Source organism: Chionomys nivalis, chromosome 2, assembly GCF_950005125.1.
Source record: "Chionomys nivalis chromosome 2, mChiNiv1.1, whole genome shotgun sequence".
Lineage (NCBI taxonomy): Eukaryota > Metazoa > Chordata > Mammalia > Rodentia > Cricetidae > Chionomys > Chionomys nivalis.
This window is the reverse complement of record NC_080087.1, coordinates 10,444,814-10,465,248: the sequence shown is the minus strand read 5'-3', so window position 1 is coordinate 10,465,248 and position 20,435 is coordinate 10,444,814. Positions and strand designations below refer to the sequence as shown.

The 20,435-nt window shown below is 44.8% G+C and overlaps 1 protein-coding gene across 2 annotated transcripts in view; it reads left to right on the top strand.

Annotated features, from left to right (window-relative positions):
- Nucleotides 1-791: 791 nt before the first annotated feature.
- Nucleotides 792-20,435, top strand: part of Map3k4 (mitogen-activated protein kinase kinase kinase 4) — a 98,172-nt gene continuing 78,528 nt past the window's right edge. For both annotated transcript variants that reach the window (XM_057755531.1, XM_057755525.1), the window contains exon 1: nucleotides 792-1,705. In XM_057755531.1, coding sequence (XP_057611514.1) covers nucleotides 1,575-1,705 — 131 coding nt within the window. In that variant the 5' untranslated portion in view covers nucleotides 792-1,574. The remainder of the gene's footprint in view (nucleotides 1,706-20,435) is intronic.

The following is a 20,435-nucleotide window of genomic DNA, read 5'->3' as shown; positions in this document are numbered from 1 at the left end:
AACATTATATACTAGGTTCCTACATGTGTCAGCACTGGGCTCCGTCCACTTGGTGGCTGGGCAGAACACGGGACTGAGAATGGTACCTGCTCCAAAGGAGGACACGCTCTAGAATAAAGAAACACCTCTGGGAAACTGAGGGGGAACACTGCAGGCTCGCTCCTGGAACCCTGGAGGCCCAGGAGATGCTACAGAGGGGAGACTGGAGAAACAGTGAGTCTTCTGCCATGCTGGCAAAAGTCCCTGCATACAGACCAAGAATTTGGCACTAAGTGATTTAGGTTTCTATGATGAGTTGAAGGCAAATTTGTTTGGCTTCTCTTAGAATACACAGTACCCAGCAGAAAACGAAGAAGACATAGTCGTGGCTCTCCCTCAGGAGGAGTTATGTTTGTCAAGTGTTTTGTGACTGGGAGGCACAAGTGTGCCCATTCCCTCAATTCCAGACCATCAGAGGGAGGTTTCACTACCAACTTTCTTCAATATACATCCTAAGGAGGGCTCAGGCTCGGTGATGTGCAGAGGGAAATGAAACAGATAATTAGAATTACAGGGAAGTGGGAAATACTCTGCTGAGCTTTCTTCACACAATGGAAATGAGTCATTTAAAAATTATGTAGTTTTTGTCTTTCTCCCTTTATTAGGCTACCAGTTCCATGCAGGAAAGGGGGCATTTACTTTGCTCTCTCTGCATCCTCAGAGTCTCCGAAGTCTTAATATGTACACTGAATACTTGTTGATGATATGTTGTTGGATAAAAAAAGGAATGTCAGCTCAGAAATTCGACACTAGCAGGCCATATACATAACGTAATCTATTGTAACAACGACAAGGAAATGCAGCAACTGTTTAATTACAGAGGCGTTTCTGTATCATAGCTAACTTCACGGGGTGCCCTTTATCCTGAGCTTGCTTAGCTCTAAAATCTTACCTTAATTTTTTTTTTCTCATTTGCTAAGTTTTTTAAAAACCTTCAGGGTAGCGACTGTACAGTCCAAGTTTTTGGAAACGCGCTCTCTAACCTTGGGATCCTGGGTGAGGACGGTGTCCTCTGCTGCCCACTTGGTGTGTCACTCTGATGATCTGAGTCTGCAGAAGGCCCGCGCTTCCATGTCAGAGCTGTGGGCGTCTGGGTGACATCATCCTCATCCCGAAATGCAGGATCCTGCGCCGCATCGACCTTGAGCTCAAGTTTATGAAGCATCCCTGCTCGCCCAGATAGCCCTGCCTCTCTTAGTGTCTCCTGCGTCCTTGGCCTCAGGATCTCCGGCGGCCACCCGTGGCCACTCGGTGACACCTGACGCACCGCTGGCCAGGGCGCTCCTCCCTCCTTCCCTCTGCTCGCCCCGCCCCGGCCGACTCAGTCGCCCGCCTAGGCGTGTCCCTCGCTGCCCGCCGTAGCCCGGCGCTCGGCCGGCCGCCGTTCCCAAGATGGCCGCGGCGCGCACGGCTCCTGCGGCGGGCTAGAGGCGGAGGCGGAGTCGAGTCCCTCCCGCACCCCGCGGCGGCTCCGGGTCTCCCGCACCAGGCTGCAGTTGACGACCCGCGGCGGCCATGCGGGGCTCGGTGCACGGATGAGAGACGCCAACGCCGAACCGGTGCCCCCTCCCGCCCTCGCCGTCACCCCTGCAGCCGCCATGGAGGAGCCGCGGCCGCCGCCGCCGCCGGAACCCGAGCCCGAGCCAGAGCGCTGCTCGGCGGCGAGGTGAGTGCATGGCTGCAGCGGCTGCTCCGAGGGAGCCCGACTGCGCGCGAAGGGGGCGTGGGGTCCCCTGCTGCGTGCCAGGTGGGTGAGGAGCATCCAGAGCTCCAGCGGCGGGAGGGGCGCGGTGCAGCCCCGGAGCCTGTGCTTGGCTTCCGCGCGACCCCTGCCCGGGTCACAGAGGCCAAGCTCCAGAGCGACCCCCGGCCCTTGCAGCCCTGCTCCCGGGGCCCCTGCTGCAGACCTCCCCCGCTTGCCTCCAGACGTCGCCGCCGCAGCGCGGGCTGGGCTCTGTGGTCTGACTGAAGGAAAGTGGTCCCTCTTTTCCTTCTTCCAGGAAAGGAGAGGCGTCTTCCCCCTCCGTTCTTTCGCCCCCTTCACACCCCGCCTCCCAGCCTGCTGTCCCTAGGGAGAAGCTGCACCAAAACTGCAGACAGGGTTACTTGCTAAGGTCTTTTTTACTGTCCTTCAGCGGCAGCCTGATGCTGAGTATTGTGCACGGATAAACTGAGGGTTAACCTGTGAAACTTTGCTACCGCAGTAAACTCCAGGATGGAACTTTGGTGCCCAAAGTATCTGTTGCATTCTCTTCCGTAGAGCTCTCCTAACTACTTATAAAAGTCGTTAATTTTTTCTTGGGGAGGGGAGATAAACTCACCGTGCCCTGGTTTTGTGTTTAAATGTCCCCTCTCTTCCAGTCCTTTGCATCTCAGGATAAGCTTTGGCTGCCCCCTGTCCCCTATAGTGAAAACACTCCCGCAGCTCCTCCCGGTTAAGGTCTTGCCCTATAATCCCAGGAAGAAGGCAGTTAAATAGCTTTGCTTTTTCCTGTTTGAAGAAATAGCAAATTTACAGCTTAGTGAGATCTGGACACAGGAGCCATCCACATCCTTACCTGTTACCACTGGGGTGACTGAGAGGAACTTTTTTTTTTCAAAGCTGTGAAAACCACTACTTTGTTTCTTAATTCCGAGATAGTTCTGTGACATCTTAAGGGACAGTGTCTTTAAAGGCTTAGGACAGAGTGGTCTGAGAATTCTTCCAACATTTTTTAGACGTTTTATCAGAATGTTCATAATTTTCTTAAATGTGTTGAGTTGTCGAGCAATTTGAACTCCTGCACACGTTTTAGAAATAATAAATGCTAGTCCTTAACGCTTCAAGTGTTTTGCCCCTTGCCCATCACTTCTTTTAGTTCATTTAATCTTTACTACAATCTTACGAGTTAATTCTGCTATTCATCGCCTTTACACAGGAGGAAACTGAGGCAGAAGGTAAGTAGCATATATCAAGATTAACTGCTGGTGATGAACGAAGGTCTGGCTGCATAGTTCGTGCCTTAATTATTGCGAGAGGGATGATTTCATATCCACAGGCCCGACGTTGTAATTCTGGGTAACTGTGCTCTGGGGGGAAATGGTCTTGAACATTGTGGTAGAGGTGGAAAGGTGGAGGGATAAACAGATGTGCTGTGAGAACGGCACTTTTCTATTGATAAAGCAGCCTTGCTTTCCGGCCAGGATTCTGTCTCTTTGTTATAATAAAAATAGGTCAGGATAATGGGCTCCATCCAACTTTAAGTGAACAGCAGTGTACGGAACAAGAAGATCTTTGAAATATTTTTCTTAGCAACATTGCAGTTAATTTTACAATAGCAAATCTGTAAAGCAGATTCCTTGGTAAAGCTGTTGCTTTGCCTGCCTTTTTGCTGCAGTAATCGAGACTGCCTCCTCTTCAATAGGCAGGGGTGACCTCTGGCACGGTTACTGTAGGTCTGTGGTGAGCGATGCTGCAGGGGAGCTGCAGTTGTTTATTTGCGGTCCACGTTCTTCACTATTTACAAGAGGCTCACTGTGTGCATTCAGAATATGCTCAGCTCCTCCCCCAAACACAATGGAGACCACTAATATGTTCCTTAGTGTTCCCAGGTTAGCTGGCTTCCTGACAGAGCAGAATAAAGCTTCTGGCATTGTTGTTCATCCACCGTACGTGTGTCATTGATCAGGAAGGCTGTATTAGCGCACAGGTCTTTGGTAGGAGTCAGGCCTGTACATGTTGGCCTCCAAAGCTGTATGGCAAGCACACCACTGGAGATGCCAGCGCCTAGGACGTCTGCTGTGGGTGCGCTTTGCTCCTGACGCGTGAGTTATGCAATGATGGAAGAACACAAAACAGGTTGCCAGCTGACGGTGCTCTGTCATAGCTTTAGTGCTTATTGTCCGCCGTGGGTACTTCTGATCCTCCTTTTTGGTAAAGAATTCCCAAAGCTGATTCCAGTTGCTCTTAGAGATTAAGCTTTTGAATAAACATTCCTGTTTGTTTTTCAAGCATCTGGGTCAGTTTTAAAAGGATCCTGAAACTGCTTGCGAGAACTATTAGAATTAATTTGAAGCAACTTTTGTGATTTATATTTTATATCTGTGCATTCTTATAAAACAGAATAAATTTGATAGGAAGCCTGATATAATGTCCCTGCCTGTTGGCAACCTTCGCTTTAAAGTAGTTATGTTAACTATGGCTCATTGTTCTCGTTCACCGGCTCTCTAAGTACATGCCAGTAATATCATTGTACGTCCTTCTAGCCAGTGGCTTTCTCATTTACTCTGAGTAGTGTGACTTTCTCCTAGCTTTATTGGTGATAATAGGATTCACTTCTTAAAAAGCATTTGAGTGTCCTCCCTGCTAGGCAGTCTGATCTTGGTGTCTGTCATCTTAAAACCCCACCTTGAGCGCATTTGTTTCTGTCTTGACTTGGGATGTCACTTGTTACTAACCTCGTGAAGCGCCAGACTGTTTCTGCATCTGATGTGTCTCGAACCTAAACCACCAGAACAGTAGGTGCCTTTGCAGGGGCAGCTTTAGACAGCAAGGAGCAGCCAACTGGCCGCAGTGACCTAGAGCTCCAGTGACGGCAGAAACTCTGTTCTGGCGTAGATATGACTTGGCTGTCCCTGGTTCCTCACTTTGTGAGGTTGCTTTATTTCCTTCTTGTCTGTCATCCTCTTGGTGCCTTGAAAATCTTGTTCTGAACTCTACTGAAAGATGGGGATACACAGGTTTTGCCTATTTAGTGGCTAGATTGCCTTGACTTCCTGCTGGTTAGTTCCTCATTCCTCACAGGCTATCTGTTCAGAGCATTCTCCTGTCTCCGGCTTCCCATTAAACCAGGGGCAATGGAATCTGCTAAAGGACTATGTAATGCTGTTGACGAGTCTACAGGCTACTGGAAATACTTTTACTGGGGAAAATGGAAGCAATGTTAGGCCAGGAGATTGGCTGACGGTTCTAGGTCTTCCTAAGGTAGTGCCGTATTGGTAATGAGCAAGTCCACGTGCTTGTGGGGCTCGTGTCTCAAGGTAACTATAGCCTATAGAAAACCCCAGAACACACACACACACACATACACATGCACGCGCGCGCACATGTGCACATGTGCCCATACATATATATCTATGTGTGTATATGTGTATATGTATGGGCATGTGTGTACATATACATATACAAGTATATATTCATACATACATATGGGGTCCTTGATTTTAAAGGACCCCATAATTATCGTCAGCAGGCTGGGGAGGTAGGCTTGCCCGTCTTGGGCACAGCCATTGCTTCCAGTCTGAGAGACAAAGGTCTTTCTCTTAGGTGTTCCTCTTTCTTGACGTGGCATGGGCTACTTTCTCCACCCCGTGTCACAGCTTTCCCTCGATTGGGTTACATAGTTAGTTTTTAATCTTTAGTCGGCGTTTGGTACCTTCCTAGCTGCTTTTCTAGTATTCCGTTCATGAAGGATCATGATGCTTATGTGGTTTTTCTGGATCTCAGTCCACATTTAAAAAGTTAATTAGAATTCTGTAGCTATTAAAAGCCATGTTGTTAAAGAACATGTAGTGACATGGGAAATGCTCACAGAGCAAGTCTTTTTGATAGGTCCTGACTACCTATTTTTAGAAAGATTCCCAAATGGCTCTACTGTCTGATGTGCCCTCCTTTGAGCCCGGCGTAGGAAGCAGTCACCACCAGGATCTGTAAAGCACAGTTCTGAGTGGTTTGCTGCTCAGTTGCCAGCTACCCAGCTGTCTGCCTTCTGCCCCCACCTGAGAGTGCCTCTCTCCACTGCGCTGGGCACCGCCCCCTGCAGCGGCACCGCCCCCTGCAGCAGCACCGCCCCCTTTTCTAGCTCTGCCTACAGGAATAGACTCTGGACCAAACTGTGGCCCTAGGCTTACTTTCTAAGGCTTGTCACTTCAGAGCTGGGGAGAGGAAACTCCCGTTTGATAATTGGAATGCATCATATAAAGTCGAGTGGAGAACTAACTCCCAAAAGCTGTGGCTAGCCTCAGAGAGGTTTGCTCTCAGACTGGGATAAAGGTGGAGACTGGAAAGTCTTTGACAAGTTAGTTTCCTGTATGCCCAGTCAGTCCTCCCTTTGCTCTTCATTTGACCTGTAAACTAGTAAGTTCTCTCTTTCCTTCCTCCCTCCTTTCCTCCCTCCCTCCCTCTTTTCCTCCCTTCCTTCCTTCCTGCCCTATGGTTTATTTGTTCATGTGTGTATGCATGTGAATGCATGCACCTGTGTGTGTATGCATGGCAGCTAGAGGTCAGTATTGAGTATCTTTGATTGCTTTCTGCTGTAGATTTTCTCAAGTTTCTCATAGAACTTGAAATTCTCCATTTCAGCTCCATTGTCTGGCTAATGAGTTCTTTGTAGCTTCCTGGCCACCCCCCAAGCCCTGGGGTTAGAGCTGTCAATCATGCCTGGCCTTTATGTGGGTGCTAGGGATCTGAAAACAGCTCCTTATGCTTGCATAGAAACCTTCTCCTCACTGAAACATCCTCAGCCCCTAAATTCCCTATTCTTAGAACTATAAATTGTAATAGGTGTCTAAGAATCCCAATACATAGTCTGATATTATTTTTAAAGCCACACACAGAAAAACCACTGGGAACATACTGTTTTTTTTTTTAAAGCTTTTCATAACGAACAAGGTATGTTTATTTTAAAATAATACATAACATAATTATAGGACTTAAATCTACGCGTGTGCATGTGTGTTTGTATGTATATGTGCACACGTGTATATAGGTGCATGTGACCATGCACGTCCTGCAGAGGCTAGAGGAGAATATTAGCTATCATCTTGTATTGCTTTCCACCTTACTTTTTTTTTCTTTTGAAACAGAGTCTCTGTGTAACTCTGTGTAGTCTCTGAAGTTCATCATTTTGGTCAGGGTGGCCTTTCAGCAGGCCCCAGGATCTGCCTGTTTTCTGCCCCCCCCCACTACCACCCCCATGCTGGGATGACAGACATGCATCTGACTTTTACATGGGTGCTAGGATCTGAACTTAGGTCCTCTTGGCTTCACAGCAAACACTCTTAATCACTGTACTGTCTCTCAAGCCCCAAATTATTTTCTTTAAAAATGATTATTTTTGTTCATAATGTGAAGCACGATTAATACAAACTCAGAGAGAGAAATTGGGGTTCAACTTGAAGATCTGAAAAGCAAAACAGTCAGCCACTGGCTCTTACCTCCACCTCAGTCTGAAATGGCGATCCTGCCTCCAGAAATCTCAGAATGAGACTGTGTGAGAGCTGTCTCCCCCTGTCTTACAATTCTCTCTAGGACTGGGATTAAGGCATGCACCACCTGATTTCTATGGCAGCTAGTGTGGCTACAGAGATTAAAGGTGTGTGTTACCACAGTCTGGTCTGTAAGGCTGACCAGCGGGACTGTTTTACTCTCAGATCTTCAGGCAGTCTTTCTTTATTAAAATACAATTGAAATGGTACTACACATATGTCGGTATGTGTGTGTCTGAGAGTGTCTGCCGCTTGTGTGCAGTTTCCCATGGGGACCAAGAGGTGGCATTGGATCTCGCTGGTGCTGGAGTTAGAACCGGTTCTAAGTCATCTGATACACAGCCCCCAGATTCTTAACTACTACATTTATTTGAGTCTCTTGATTTCAAATTTTTACTAAAAATTGAAATTTATGAGTTTCCATATACCGTATGAAGAGAATATTGTTACTAAATTTTAAATGAACTTAAATTTTATTTTATTAATTTTTGGAGAGTTGATAAAGCAAACTGGTTTTCTTTAACCATTTAGTTCATCTCCTATTAAAGGGTTCTTGAGTGGAAACAAAAGAAAGGGCTGGAGTTCTGATGGTCTTTCATATTTATAGAGAGCTTAGCTTAACTACGTTCCCCACACGTGTGTGTTGTTGAAAGCGGCCTCTGTTTGCAGTGGCATATTTGAGGGGGCCTCATTCTCCTGGCGGTGGGTGTGGTCGGCGTGTTCTGGTCTCTGCCGACCTCAGCCTCCTGGAGCAGAGTGTTTGCTTTGTGGTGTGTGTCCGCTGACAGCCAAGTGAAGGCTGCCTTTCACTTGCAAGCACATCCACTTGTCCTGTGTTGCAGACCTCAGTGGTGTGTTCATCTCCTGGATCTTACCAGCGGCACATGTCGCTAAAGCAGAGCGAGTGCTGCTGAGAATATATGAGGCCTTCTGTCAGAGTGTTTCATAAATGGATTTCATGACAGCGCTATTTCAGAAGAACGAAGCTGTCTGTAGAGAAATGTGAACCCTGAGCTAGGAAGCTGACAGGTTTCTGCTTTTAGGGAACTCTTTGCTTGTGAGCTGTTTGAAGATGCTGTGCCTGGATTTTCGACAGAGGGCATCTAGCTTAGAGAACTTAGTAGATATTGTTAACCTTTTTAGTCTTTTGGTAGGGGAAATTTTGAAAAAAACCTTTAATACATTTATTTAAAATCTGAAGGTTTTTTTTTTGTTTGTTTTTTTATGAATTGTGTTCTCATGTAGCTTAGCGTGGGCACTGAAATACTGATCTTTCTGCCTCTCTTTCGGGGTGCTGGGACTATAGCTGTATGCTACCTTGTCTGATTTGTACTGTCTATGGATTGAACCTAGGGCTCTGTGCATGCTAGGCAAGAACTCTACCAACTAACATATACCCCTAGTAACTGAAGTCTAAGTTATTAAACTTATTAGCACATACTCATGATACAGAATAATGTGTATCACAATGGTGTGCAGTTCTCGTGTTGATATTCCTCTCTCCCATTGCACTCTCTTACTGTCTTACTGATTTCTTCCTCTTCCCATTGGATTATCCTGATAAAAATGGAGAAGAATATAACTTAACTTGATTTTCTCATTAAAAGTTTGAAGTAATTTGTTCACATACATTTAGTTTTTATTTAAATGAAGAATTATGCATTTACTAAGGCAAGTCTTAGGGATGGTAGACTCTTTAATGTTCATCTCATCCAACTTCCCAGCCATGAAAAGTTTAGAGTAGTGGGAACTTGGAAAGACACATGCTGTGCCTCTCTCAGTGTAGAGAAGAGAAAAAAAAAATGTCTCCAGAGGTTGCAGTTGCACCAGGTTATAACTTAGGACCAGGTCCACAAAACTGCTTCTCGCTCCCTTCATCACCCTGAGCCCAAGATGCTCTTTAGCCACCTAACTCGCTCACATAGCTGGGCTTCAGCTCAACCCATGAAAGCAGTGCCTTGGCCTTATGGCCATTATGAGTCCTAGGTAGATCAGTTAGGCAGCCATTATGGGTTCTAGGATCAAATAGAGGGGAGATTCTTTTCGGGGGCAGAGAGAGAGAGAGAGAGAGAGAGAGAGAGAGAGAGAGAGAGAGAGAGAGAGGAAAAGACAAGGAATCCCCTCTTAACTCATTTTACACAACTTTTTTCCCCATAAAAATGTTGGGCCCTGGATGTAGATGTGCTAGAGGTCAAAAGATTTTGCATCAGTGGTTGATCGTTTGGAGCAGCAGGCAAGAAAGCTCTTCATGTTGTGAGCAGAGCTTACTAGGACATTGTGCTTGGAGTCTGGGAGAACAGCATATCGGTGTGCATGCAGACAGTAATAGGAGGCTCCGGAGGTTTCAGTGGAGGGTAGGAATCTGTTGGGGACTGGACCAGTGGCCATTTGTGTTACATCTGGGATGCACTGGAGACTCTGGTGTGTTAAAGATGTCAGGAATGTGGGGCTCCTGGAGGCAAATTAGAGTGAGACCGAATTCTAAGCTAGTGGGCAAACTTACTGGGTGAAAATGAGTTCAGCGCAGCCTGGTGTCCAGGGTGCCACACGGTTGTTACTCGCTGCTTTTGGTCAGGTTTGCAGTGAGTTCACAGTGGAGCAGAGGGGCGTGAGGAGTGTGGAAATGAGAGTGAGAGTGAGTGTGAAGTGTGGACAGAGCTGCTGTGGATGACGCTGTGGTGACTGCAAATCAGAAAAGAAAGTGCCCTGCACATGGGGCCAGAAGATGGTTCCAGGAAGCTGTGTCCACCGGGAGCTCCTGCTGTGAAGGACTCAGAGGCCACTGCAGCTGCGGTGAGAACTAATCTCAGTGTGCAGGCGGACCTCCGTGCTGCCGTCCATGCAGTACTGGTTCTGCATGAGTGGATCAGCAGACGGAAGGGTTTTGAGGCTATGGAGCCTGAGCTAGGCGGTATGTGGCAGCGTTGACGTCCCTGTGGAGCTCCTGAGCAGGCTCTCTCTAAGATACACTGGAGAGCACAGTGTTAAAGGTGGAGGAACATGGGCTCCTGGGGAGCCAGCACAGCCCTCTGGAGTCCAGGCAGTGTCAGCAGGAGCCCCAGGTTGTGGCCATGGTGCTCCTGACTTGCTTTGGCCGGCTTTTCACTCCTGCCCTCCTCCTGTTCCTCTCTTTTGGAACAGAGTTTTTTGTTTCATGTTGTTTTATATTGGAAGTGGGCATTTTGATTTTACAGTGGTCAGAGTCACAAAATCGCCTCAGCTCTCAGAAGACGCTGACTTTTGAGCAGTGTAGGAGCTGTGAGACGCTGAGACTTTCTGAAGTATGAACTAGATTTGTTTTGTATCATGGATGATGGTATGTCTGTAGGGTCTATGGTAGACTGTTGTCTTCAGTAGGAAGTATCCTCTGCAAGCTCACAACTGGTGTGTAAACAGCTGGTCCCCAGCTGGTGGCACTGTTTGGGGAGATTGTGAAAACTTTGGAGCCTGGGGCCTAGCTGGCAGGGGTAGGCTATTGGTGCTGGCCACCTTGTTGATGGAGCTCCCTGAATCCTGTCCAGAGAGATCTGAGCAAACGCCACCTCAAGCCTCTGCTGCCATGAGGGACTGTATTCCTTGGACTGGGAGCCAAACCAAACTCCCTGTGAAGTTGCTTCCTATCAGGTATTTGGCTACCTTGAGGAGAAAAGTTAGCAGAATGGGGATCAAAAGCAGTTTTGAGAGAAATAGGCAAAGCCTCATTCTTTTGTGTCATGCAGCGGTGCTACACAGTCCAGGCCTTGTGTAGCCCATGGGACAGGTGGTTCTCATGCCATTTGTCCCTGAAGCAGGAAGGCTCTGAGCCTGGTTTAGGATTCATTGCAAAGAGTAACATTGGGTTGGAGTATATGAATGCCTTTTCTTTAAAACATGAATGCCTTTGGGGAACGTTATTTAACATCTTTATTTCTTTTGAAAAGCAAAGGCAGTAATGACATGTACTTCATGGATTGTTACTAACCTTCTATACTTAGTGCCATTTTGTATTGTACTGTATTTTTTGGCTTGTTTCTTTGTGGCTTAAGGTAGAAGAGGGAAAGCCCACTGCAATAGTCTTTTAAAGCCATCATCAATACCCCTTGAAACTAGAAATCTTCCCCCATCTGCAGAAGCCAAGAAAATTGATTTTTGAGACCCAGCTTTTCCACATCCCCTCTTTTGCTCCAGTTGTTACTTCTTGTGCATACCCCCTTGCCCTGCTTGGAGTTTTGGGAAGTACTTGGCAAGACCTAAGTCATGCTGTTGAACTCTCTGGGGTGACTACTGATGAAGCGTCTTATAACAGTAAGCGGGGACAGCCAGCTTTTGCTGTGGAAGCTCTCAGTTGTGCATTTGACTGGATGTTTTTGTGGTTTAGATTAATGTGCTTTTCAGTTTTTAAATGTTATCCACTATATTTAAGAGTAATCATTTTCTTCAAATTGCTGTAGTTCCTTCGCAGAGAAGTACAGTAAAGTAACTGGTTAAAGTAGTAAACTGCTCCCTAATGAAAGTAACCAGTTAGAAAGGCGGCTCCAGTCCACTGTAGAGAAATGAGAAGCCACTGCTCCAGGCCACCTCAGTACTTATCCCTGGCATTGTGAAAACGATGAGGTACAGGTGTGTTTGTCACTCTGACGTTGGGTTGATCTTGTAGATCTGTTTGTCCCATAGCCCTGTGGCATAACAATGACAGGCATGTTCTTCTACTTATGTGATAGAACCTTGTGGATTATGGTGTTGCATATTTATGTTATCAATGCTTTGTAGCTTTTATGACTTGATACAAACATTAATGTACATTTTTAGTATTCTATTTTTGAAGGATAAATTTCTAGCTCCTAAGGTAGAAGTTTAAAGCTCTTGAGACATGTTGCTACTTTTTTTTTTTTAATAGAAATGTATCTTTACTTTTATTCACTCTGGTGTGAAAGACTCTGCCCTGGACAGTCCAAGCACAGAGTCGGTCTCTCAGTTCCTAGGAGTTATGTGGATAGCGTATTAGTCCGTTTTTAGTACTGTAAATGACATACCTGGGGCAGGCCAATTTTATAAAGAAGTTTTCTTGGCCCAAACTTCTGCAAGCCAAAAGTTCAAACATCTCAGCACAGGCTCTGGGCACAGCCCATGCTGGCTTCATCACTTCATAGCAGATAGCAATGGCTGGGACCTGGAACGTGTGTGAGCAAGAGGTTCCATTGCCAGACAGGAAGTCAGAGTGTGTAATAAGAGCGGCAGGGCTGCGTCCCTGGCACCCAGCCGCCCACATGGCTAGCTTTATGCCCCAAAATAATTACACGGAAACTGTATTCTTTTAATCACTGCCTGGCCCATTAGTTCCAGCCTCTTATTGGCTAGCTCTTACATATTGATCTAACCCATTTCTAATATTCTGTGTAGTACCATGAGCTGGCTTACCAGAAAAGATCTTAACCTGCGTCTGTCTGGAATGGGAGAATCATGGCGACTCCTCACTTGGCTTCTTTCTCCCAGCATTCTCTCTGTTTACTCCACCCACCTAAGGGTTGCCTATCAAATGGGCTTAGGCAGTTTCTTTATTATTTAACCAATGACCTTCCTCCATCATTTCCCCTTTTTCTGTTTAAACAAAAAAGGCTTTCACTTTAACATAGTAAAATTACATATAACAAAACAGTTATAAAGCAAGAATTACAGTTACAATACTTATATCTATTTTATCTTATAACTAAGGAAAACTATAACTATAACTAACCATTCTTCAACTCCATCAAAGACTCCAGAAGGATATAATATTACCTAAGCAAACAAGAAATCCAAAACTCTAGAAATGACAGAGACATCTTGCTGCCTGGACAGTCACCCAAAGTTCTTTTGTACTGTTGGGGCATCCATCTTCAGCCTTCAGGCCCATAGTATCCAGCAGACATTTTCATCAAGCAGGAAATTCCAAAGACAGTTCAGTCACTTTTTGTTGTGTCCTGCAGAATGTCTTGCAGACTCTTTTATGAGTCAGGAACCCCGAAAGACCATCTCACCTTTAGGCAAGTTCAGCAGTCCTTTTTCTGCGAGTTCTTTGTGTCCAGTTTATGCAACAGTCCAGGCAAGTGCAGTTTCTTGCCCAAATGGCTATCAAACTCCATAAGGAGCCTCTTCAATGCCCATCTTCCTCTTGAAGTAGATTGGTACTGCCAGGAGCAGATGTGTCTCATTGTCATGAAAAGCCCTAAGTTATTAAAATATTTTAAATGCCATGTTCTGTAGTCTTTGAAAGATATGAAGAATGCCTATCTAATTGAAATATATCTATGCACATCTATAAAATCTAACTAACATGACTAAAAGCTTGACAATTATCGATGATTATCCATTAACAACCTATATACATTACATTTTTAAATGAACTATACAGTCACAATACCTTAATCAAGATTAGAAATATGCATATACATATAACAAAATTGACCTTCAAATCCACACCAAAGCATATTATTCATATCTATATCATATCCCCCTTTAAATTTAAAAGAACATTTATAAACAATTTTTGGGAATATGGGCGCAGTTTTTCTCTCCAAACTGCTTCCTGCTGAATGGGGGCGCTGTATTCAGATCTTTCATGGTGCAACCTGTGTGTCAGGGTCATCTCAGTCGGCAGTTGAGTGAAGTAATTTTCTGAAGGTGTTCACAGCAACCTTTCAGGAGGGCGTGGTCTATCATACCATATTGGGATAGAAGAAATCCACAGGGTTGCATCCTCTGTGAAAACAAAAGAAGACCCTCTCCAAAGCATCATATCCTTAGACCCATATTCTGAAATCATAATACCCTTGTATCCATTTTGGTTTAGCTTGGCAGCCCATATAATGAAATGTCTCTTTGCACTTAGCTCCTTTACAGTCAAAAATTTTAAAGAAAACACAATAATACAAAGAATCCAGACTCTCTGTGAATTTTCCATTTTTACGTGGCTTATTTTTCTTTATTTCTTTTAATCTACAACTATCTGTACTCTGTCTCTTTAAAGACTTTACCCTTTTTTTTAAACCATTAACTTTATTCTCTATATTTGTTTTTTCTCTCTCTCAAGCCTACGTACAGGCACCAACACTGTGGTCTTTTATGTCTGAATCTGTTTTATTGTGAATCTGTAATTTTTTTACTATCCAGGAGCATTTTTTAAAATATTAAGCACTTCTTAAAAACTTAAGTTGCACCATGTACAGGTAATACGGTACCACCTATGTCCTTCTCAGTCTAAACCTTAACTGCCCTGTTGTTATGGTAATTACGGTAGTTCCTGCCTGAGACCAGCACAGATCAGCATGGCGGAGCTGAGCTGCTCCTGCATCAGAACCATTTGGTGCCCCTGAGTCACACACAGTTCCAGGCACACAGCAGTCCACATTTCCATCAAGCAAGACGTAGCACTTTACTCCAAATGATCCATTCAAAAGCTCTGTCTCCAGCAGGAGCCAAACAGAGATCGCAATGGCGGCACAGCCCAGAAAGCCGGCATTTTTAAAACAGCCAGTTTTTTCCTGCTGCTGAGTCAGGACAATTTCTTTGCAGCATGCAACCCACAAACAGCAAAAAGCTGTCTTAAATTCTCTGTGTCCTTTTTAAGCCCTCTCAGGTTTTACGTGGAGTTCATTAGCACGTTGGGTGCCACTCTGTTGTAATAAGAACGGCAGGGCTGCGTCCCTGGCACCCAGCCGCCCACATGGCTAGCTTTATGCCCCAAAATAATTACACGGAAACTGTATTCTTTTAATCACTGCCTGGCCCATTAGTTCCAGCCTCTTATTGGCTAGCTCTTACATATTGATCTAACCCATTTCTAATATTCTGTGTAGTACCATGAGCTGGCTTACCAGAAAAGATCTTAACCTGCGTCTGTCTGGAATGGGAGAATCATGGCGACTCCTCACTTGGCTTCTTTCTCCCAGCATTCTCTCTGTTTACTCCACCCACCTAAGGGTTGCCTATCAAATGGGCTTAGGCAGTTTCTTTATTATTTAACCAATGACCTTCCTCCATCAAGAGTGAAACTGGAGTCCTGAGAGCAGTGCCTTAGTCCCTGTTTAGGGCACACCTGCAGCTGACTGGGACTTCCTGCTAGGCCTTGCTGCTTCCAGGTCTCAAAACGTTGTAGACTTCCACTCCAGGGACAAGCTTCCAACCCGTGAACCACGGTGTAGAGTGAGGCTTTATCCAGCAACCGTGTAAACAACCCAGGGTCATCCTTTTTTGGGGGGTGGGGGTAATTCTCACTCTGCTTGATTCCAGTCAGTAGTCTTATGGACCCATCTGGGAGTTCCAGAAACCCCAACTAAGCCCACTGGTATTTTCTTAGAGCTGCTCAAACATGCCTTTAGAAACCTGTACCCAAAAGTACCTGGCATAGTCCCCAGCTAGCCTGCCCTGTGGAAGTCAAGTACTCTGGCCTGTGGCTGGCTGCAGGTGCCAGCAGGAAGCAGCAGAGGAAAACAGAATCAAATCTGTGGCTGCAGAAACTTAGTGGCTCACAACTTGCTGCTGACAGTTGAAAGTATACAGGGCCCAGTGGGGATTGCTTGCCAGAATAAGGTAGTTGTTACTACCATATGCGGACAAGATAAAAGTCAACCCAATAAGCTCTGGACACAATGTTTCTGAGTATAATGATGAACTCAGTGTTGAAGGAAGCATGACTGTTGGGTCTCATTTCCCAAAGTAGACACTTGGTCTTTATGAAGGAAAATTGTTGCATATATTAGACTATACTGCATATATTAGACTACACAAAGAATCCGTCAAAAACACCTAGTAAGGACTATGCCCCAACTACTGTGACTATTAATAAAAATCCAGAGATAAATTATATTAAAAAAAACAACTGGTCTAGAGGATGCTGCATTCAAATGAAAGAAGTCGAGGCCAAGTGAGCATTTAAAAGCGTATCTGAAATTATGACTGATAGTATCAAGCAGAGTCATGCCAGGACACCGAGACACTGATTGATGCGTGCTACAGCCAGTGAGTGGATTGACAGTTCAGCCACTGAAAACGTCTACAGCAAGTGTCTGAAATATTTACATTTGACCTGTACAGATTTAAAGTGGGACAGTGTGTGTGTGTGTGTGTGTGTGTGTGTGTGTGTATAAGTGTCTCTTCTGGTTGGATAATCCATGAAAAGTAGCATCAAACTATCCCAATTATTTTAAAATAAGACAGCAGACCAAATCTTTGGTTTTCCAGGGGGCTTCTGGGAAATCTCAAGGACAATTTTAGGTTTATCTATCATTTGGTTTGGAGAAGGAGGATTCTGCAGTTGTTCAGTTTGAATACAATGAGATGACAAGAATTGTCATTGGCTGTGTACTTTACCAAAGTACAACAGAATTTTTAAAAAGTTAACATAAGCAAGTGATATGTAAGGAACTGAAGAGTTTTGTTTCTTATGTAGTCAGGGATCTAAGACAGGTATAAGCCACAGGTGACTGTTTCCAGTAACACACAGAACTTTGCTATGTAGACAGCTGGTACAGAGGTATGGTGACCCTGTCACCCTCCTTTTAGAACAGGTCAGTAATCTAAGAAGCTTTTGACATGGCAACACAACCGGATTTTAGTTTTGCATGGATGTAACTTGATTCTCAAACAACAAAAATTTAGAAAAATTGGCTTTGACTCTGAAAAGTAAAACCCCTTCTGTAACATTGTACATTATTAACAGGTTCACGTATGTGTACCCTTTTTGTGGCATATAAAATAGAGGCTTATAAACCTAAATTATGTTTGATAATTGATGTTTTCATACTTTAGGCATGGTCTAAGTATATCCAGTGGGCAGCCATAAAGTTAACTCAGTTTAGTGCCTGTGAGAGATGGCTGTGTTGTTTGCGGTTCCCACACCTGTACAGCAGCTTACAAGTATCCCCATCTCCAGTTCCCGGGGCTCCGCCACTTTTTTCTCGCCTCTACAGGCACTTCATGCATATGGCACACATACACACACATGCAAGCAAAACACTCACATTCATAAAATTTAAAGAGCTTTAGGTTATCTAAAGCTGGAGAGATGGCTTAGCGGTTAAAAGCACTGCCTGCTCTTCCAAAGGTCCTGAGTTCAATTCCCAGCAACCCCATGGTGGCGCACAACCATATAATGAGATCTGGTGCCCTCTTGAGGAAGAGACCTGGTCAGTCGTCCTCATCAACTTAGAACATGTAACCCAATATGGACAAGTTCAGCAGAACTGCCATATACAGTCTGCCCATGCAGGCTTTAGCATCGCCAGGACATAAATTTCATTTCATTTTCATTTCAGGTTTTCTAAATATCTAGCAGTACAGTGTTATTATAATAGAGTTTGTCAGGGTGTGAATTTATATTCTCTGTTAGTGTGTCCAGAAATTCAGGAAGGATGCATATTAGCGCAAAAACCTCTGTGTAATTGGGAAAGTCAGGAACAGACATTTTCACCAACCAATGATATACATTTGTTTCATTTCCCAGGGGGTTGTCTGGGTATTATGAACTTGAATTCTTAGTTTTCTGACTTAGTTTCTGGAGGACACTTCTTTATCCCCCTCATGCTGAACTAAAGATCATTTCCCTTAATTTTGGCAGTTTTAGTAATGTACAGCAGGTTGAAATCTGCTGTGGTGTAGCTGTCTAGAGGTGGGATGCAGTGTGAGGGGAGGGCCTGAGTTTCAGACCTGGCAGTAAAGACTTACATACCCAGTTATGTCATTTTAGCCCTGATTAAGAATGAGCACAGGAGCACAAAGTCTCCCATTTCGGGTCTGTACCTGGTGGGCATGGATCCTAATTGATTTGAGCTCAAATCACAATGAGTAGTAGGCAAAGCAGAAAACCCTATGCTTTGTTGTCTTTCAACAGAGACGTGATCCCTGTTACCCATTAATCTGTTTATAGAGATTGGTAGATGATCAGACCATGAAACGCACAGAATCTCACAGAGAATTGGCATCCATCCCTTACTGTTAGGTCGGTGGTAAGGGCCAGAACATAGGAGGAGTAGAATTCACCCCTGTCCCCTCTGCAGGCCGCACACTAAGATCCTGAAGATGGGGTCTTCATCCTGTCTGTCCTGGCTCCAATCCACAGCGGGCAGAGTGAACTGCATGGCCAAGGTGCTTTTATTCAGGCTGGTGCAGGGAGAAAGTATTCATTAGTGAGCACATGTAGCAGGAAGGGTGAAATGGGATTCCCCTCTGTATGCTGTGATTACCATTGATTAATCAAGAACTGCTTTGAGCCTATAGCAGAGCAGGGAAGAACAGAGTTAGGTGGGGGAAACTAAACTGAATGCTGGGAGAAAGGAGGCAGAGTCATGGAGAAGCCATGTAGCCTGCCGAGACAGAGACAGACACCGAAACTTTAGTTAGTAAGCCACAGCCATGTGGTGACACACAGATTAATAGAAATGGGTTAAATTAGCCAATAAGAAGTTAGAGCTAATAGGCTAAGCAGTGATTTAATTAATGGTTTCTGTGTGGTTATTTTGGGAGTCTGAGCAGCCAGGAACCAACAAGCAGCCTCCCTACAACAGAAGGGGAAACATGGCTTGATGAAACATGGGAATCCCTGCAGAAGGATAAAGGTGAGGTTTTCCTCAGGACGTGGTCAGCCTTTGAGACTGAACTTTGGAATACAAAGGCATTTCTGTTATGTTCAGAGTTCAGATGCTGTTCAGCATGTCACAAGGGATATGTGTCCAGTTCACCAGTCTTTGTAATGCTAAATATCTTCATTTGGATCAAATAGTTGGAAATAGTCGATTTTAAATTTGTGTGTTTGGTTGTTTGGTCTGTATGTGCACATGTGTTCAGTGCATGCACCACACGTGTTCAGTATTGTGTCCCTTGGAGGTGGAGTTAGAGATGGTGGTGAGCTGACATGTGGGTGCTGGCACTCCAACCCCAGCCATTTGCTAGAGCAGTAGTGCTCTTAAGCGCCGAGCTGCCTCTCCAACCCCTGAAGTAGCCCTTACCCGATTCTGAGATTCTGCACGTACATATTTATAGCCCTGGAAACTGGACAGAAAATCTTCACACTTTAAGCCGTTGCTTTGGTTCTGTAAGCAGTTAGTAGACACCAATTCTGTCTTTATTCATTTAGTGGTTGGAAATTGAACTTTTGAAGATTATTTCTTCTACAGTCATATCTGTCATCTTTAAAATGCATTGTAATTTTATGTATCATTAAAATTTATGAATCATTAAATTATATCAGTGCTTTTTCAATATTTTGGTTGTAGGATATAGGGAAATATCAACAATTACAATTTTGAAGTATGTGTATGCAGAGTGAAGCCGTTGGCTTCTTTTACTGATCCTGGTAAAGTCAGAGAGAGTAGAAAGTGGGATGCGGTGGTTTTCACCTGGTGTGATGTTTGGTCCAACCTTTGTCTGCCAGGAGAACTTGTGTGGCATCTGAATAGCATCCTCACCACTTTTTGCTTTCTCTCTCAGGAGGCAGTTTGTTTTAGTCGACTGGTTGGTTTGAGGCAGAGCTCTTGCTGTGTTGCTTAGGCTGGTCTGGGACTCAGCGCCTTTTTGCCTTTCCCTCCCAGGTGCTGGGATCATAGGCACAGTTTGTCTTCATAAGTCCTCTTGGACTTTCTGGCTGTTTCTAGTTCTTTTGCTATTTTTCAGCTCAATTTTATGTATATTGATTTTTTTGTTTTGTTTTGTTTTTGTTTTTCGAGACAGGGTTTCTCTGTAGCTTTGGAGCCTGTCCTGGAACTAGCTCTTGTAGACCAGGCTGGCCTCGAACTCACAGAGATTTCCCTCCCTGCCTCTGCCTCCCGCGTGCTGGAATTAAAGGCGTGCTCCACCACTGCCCAGCATCAAGCTGTTTCAATAGAGTAAAATCCTGGAAATGTAACTGCCATCTCAGCATTTGTTTATGATGTCTCAACTATAGGATTTTTCTATTGCGTTGTATGTGGCAGGGCCCCACTTTTTAAGATTTTTAATTTTAAAATCATATGTTGCCAAATGCTTAGAATATTTTTGCTAGTTTCTCCTATAACCCCCTGAGCTTATTCTTGCATTGTAATGATGATTTTGAGATGTTGTCAGGCTTGGCAGAGGGCTGGGTGGATGAAGGCACACAACCACACAAGCCTGGTAAGCTCCATTTGATTCCCGGAACCCACGGGAAGGCAGAGGACAGAATG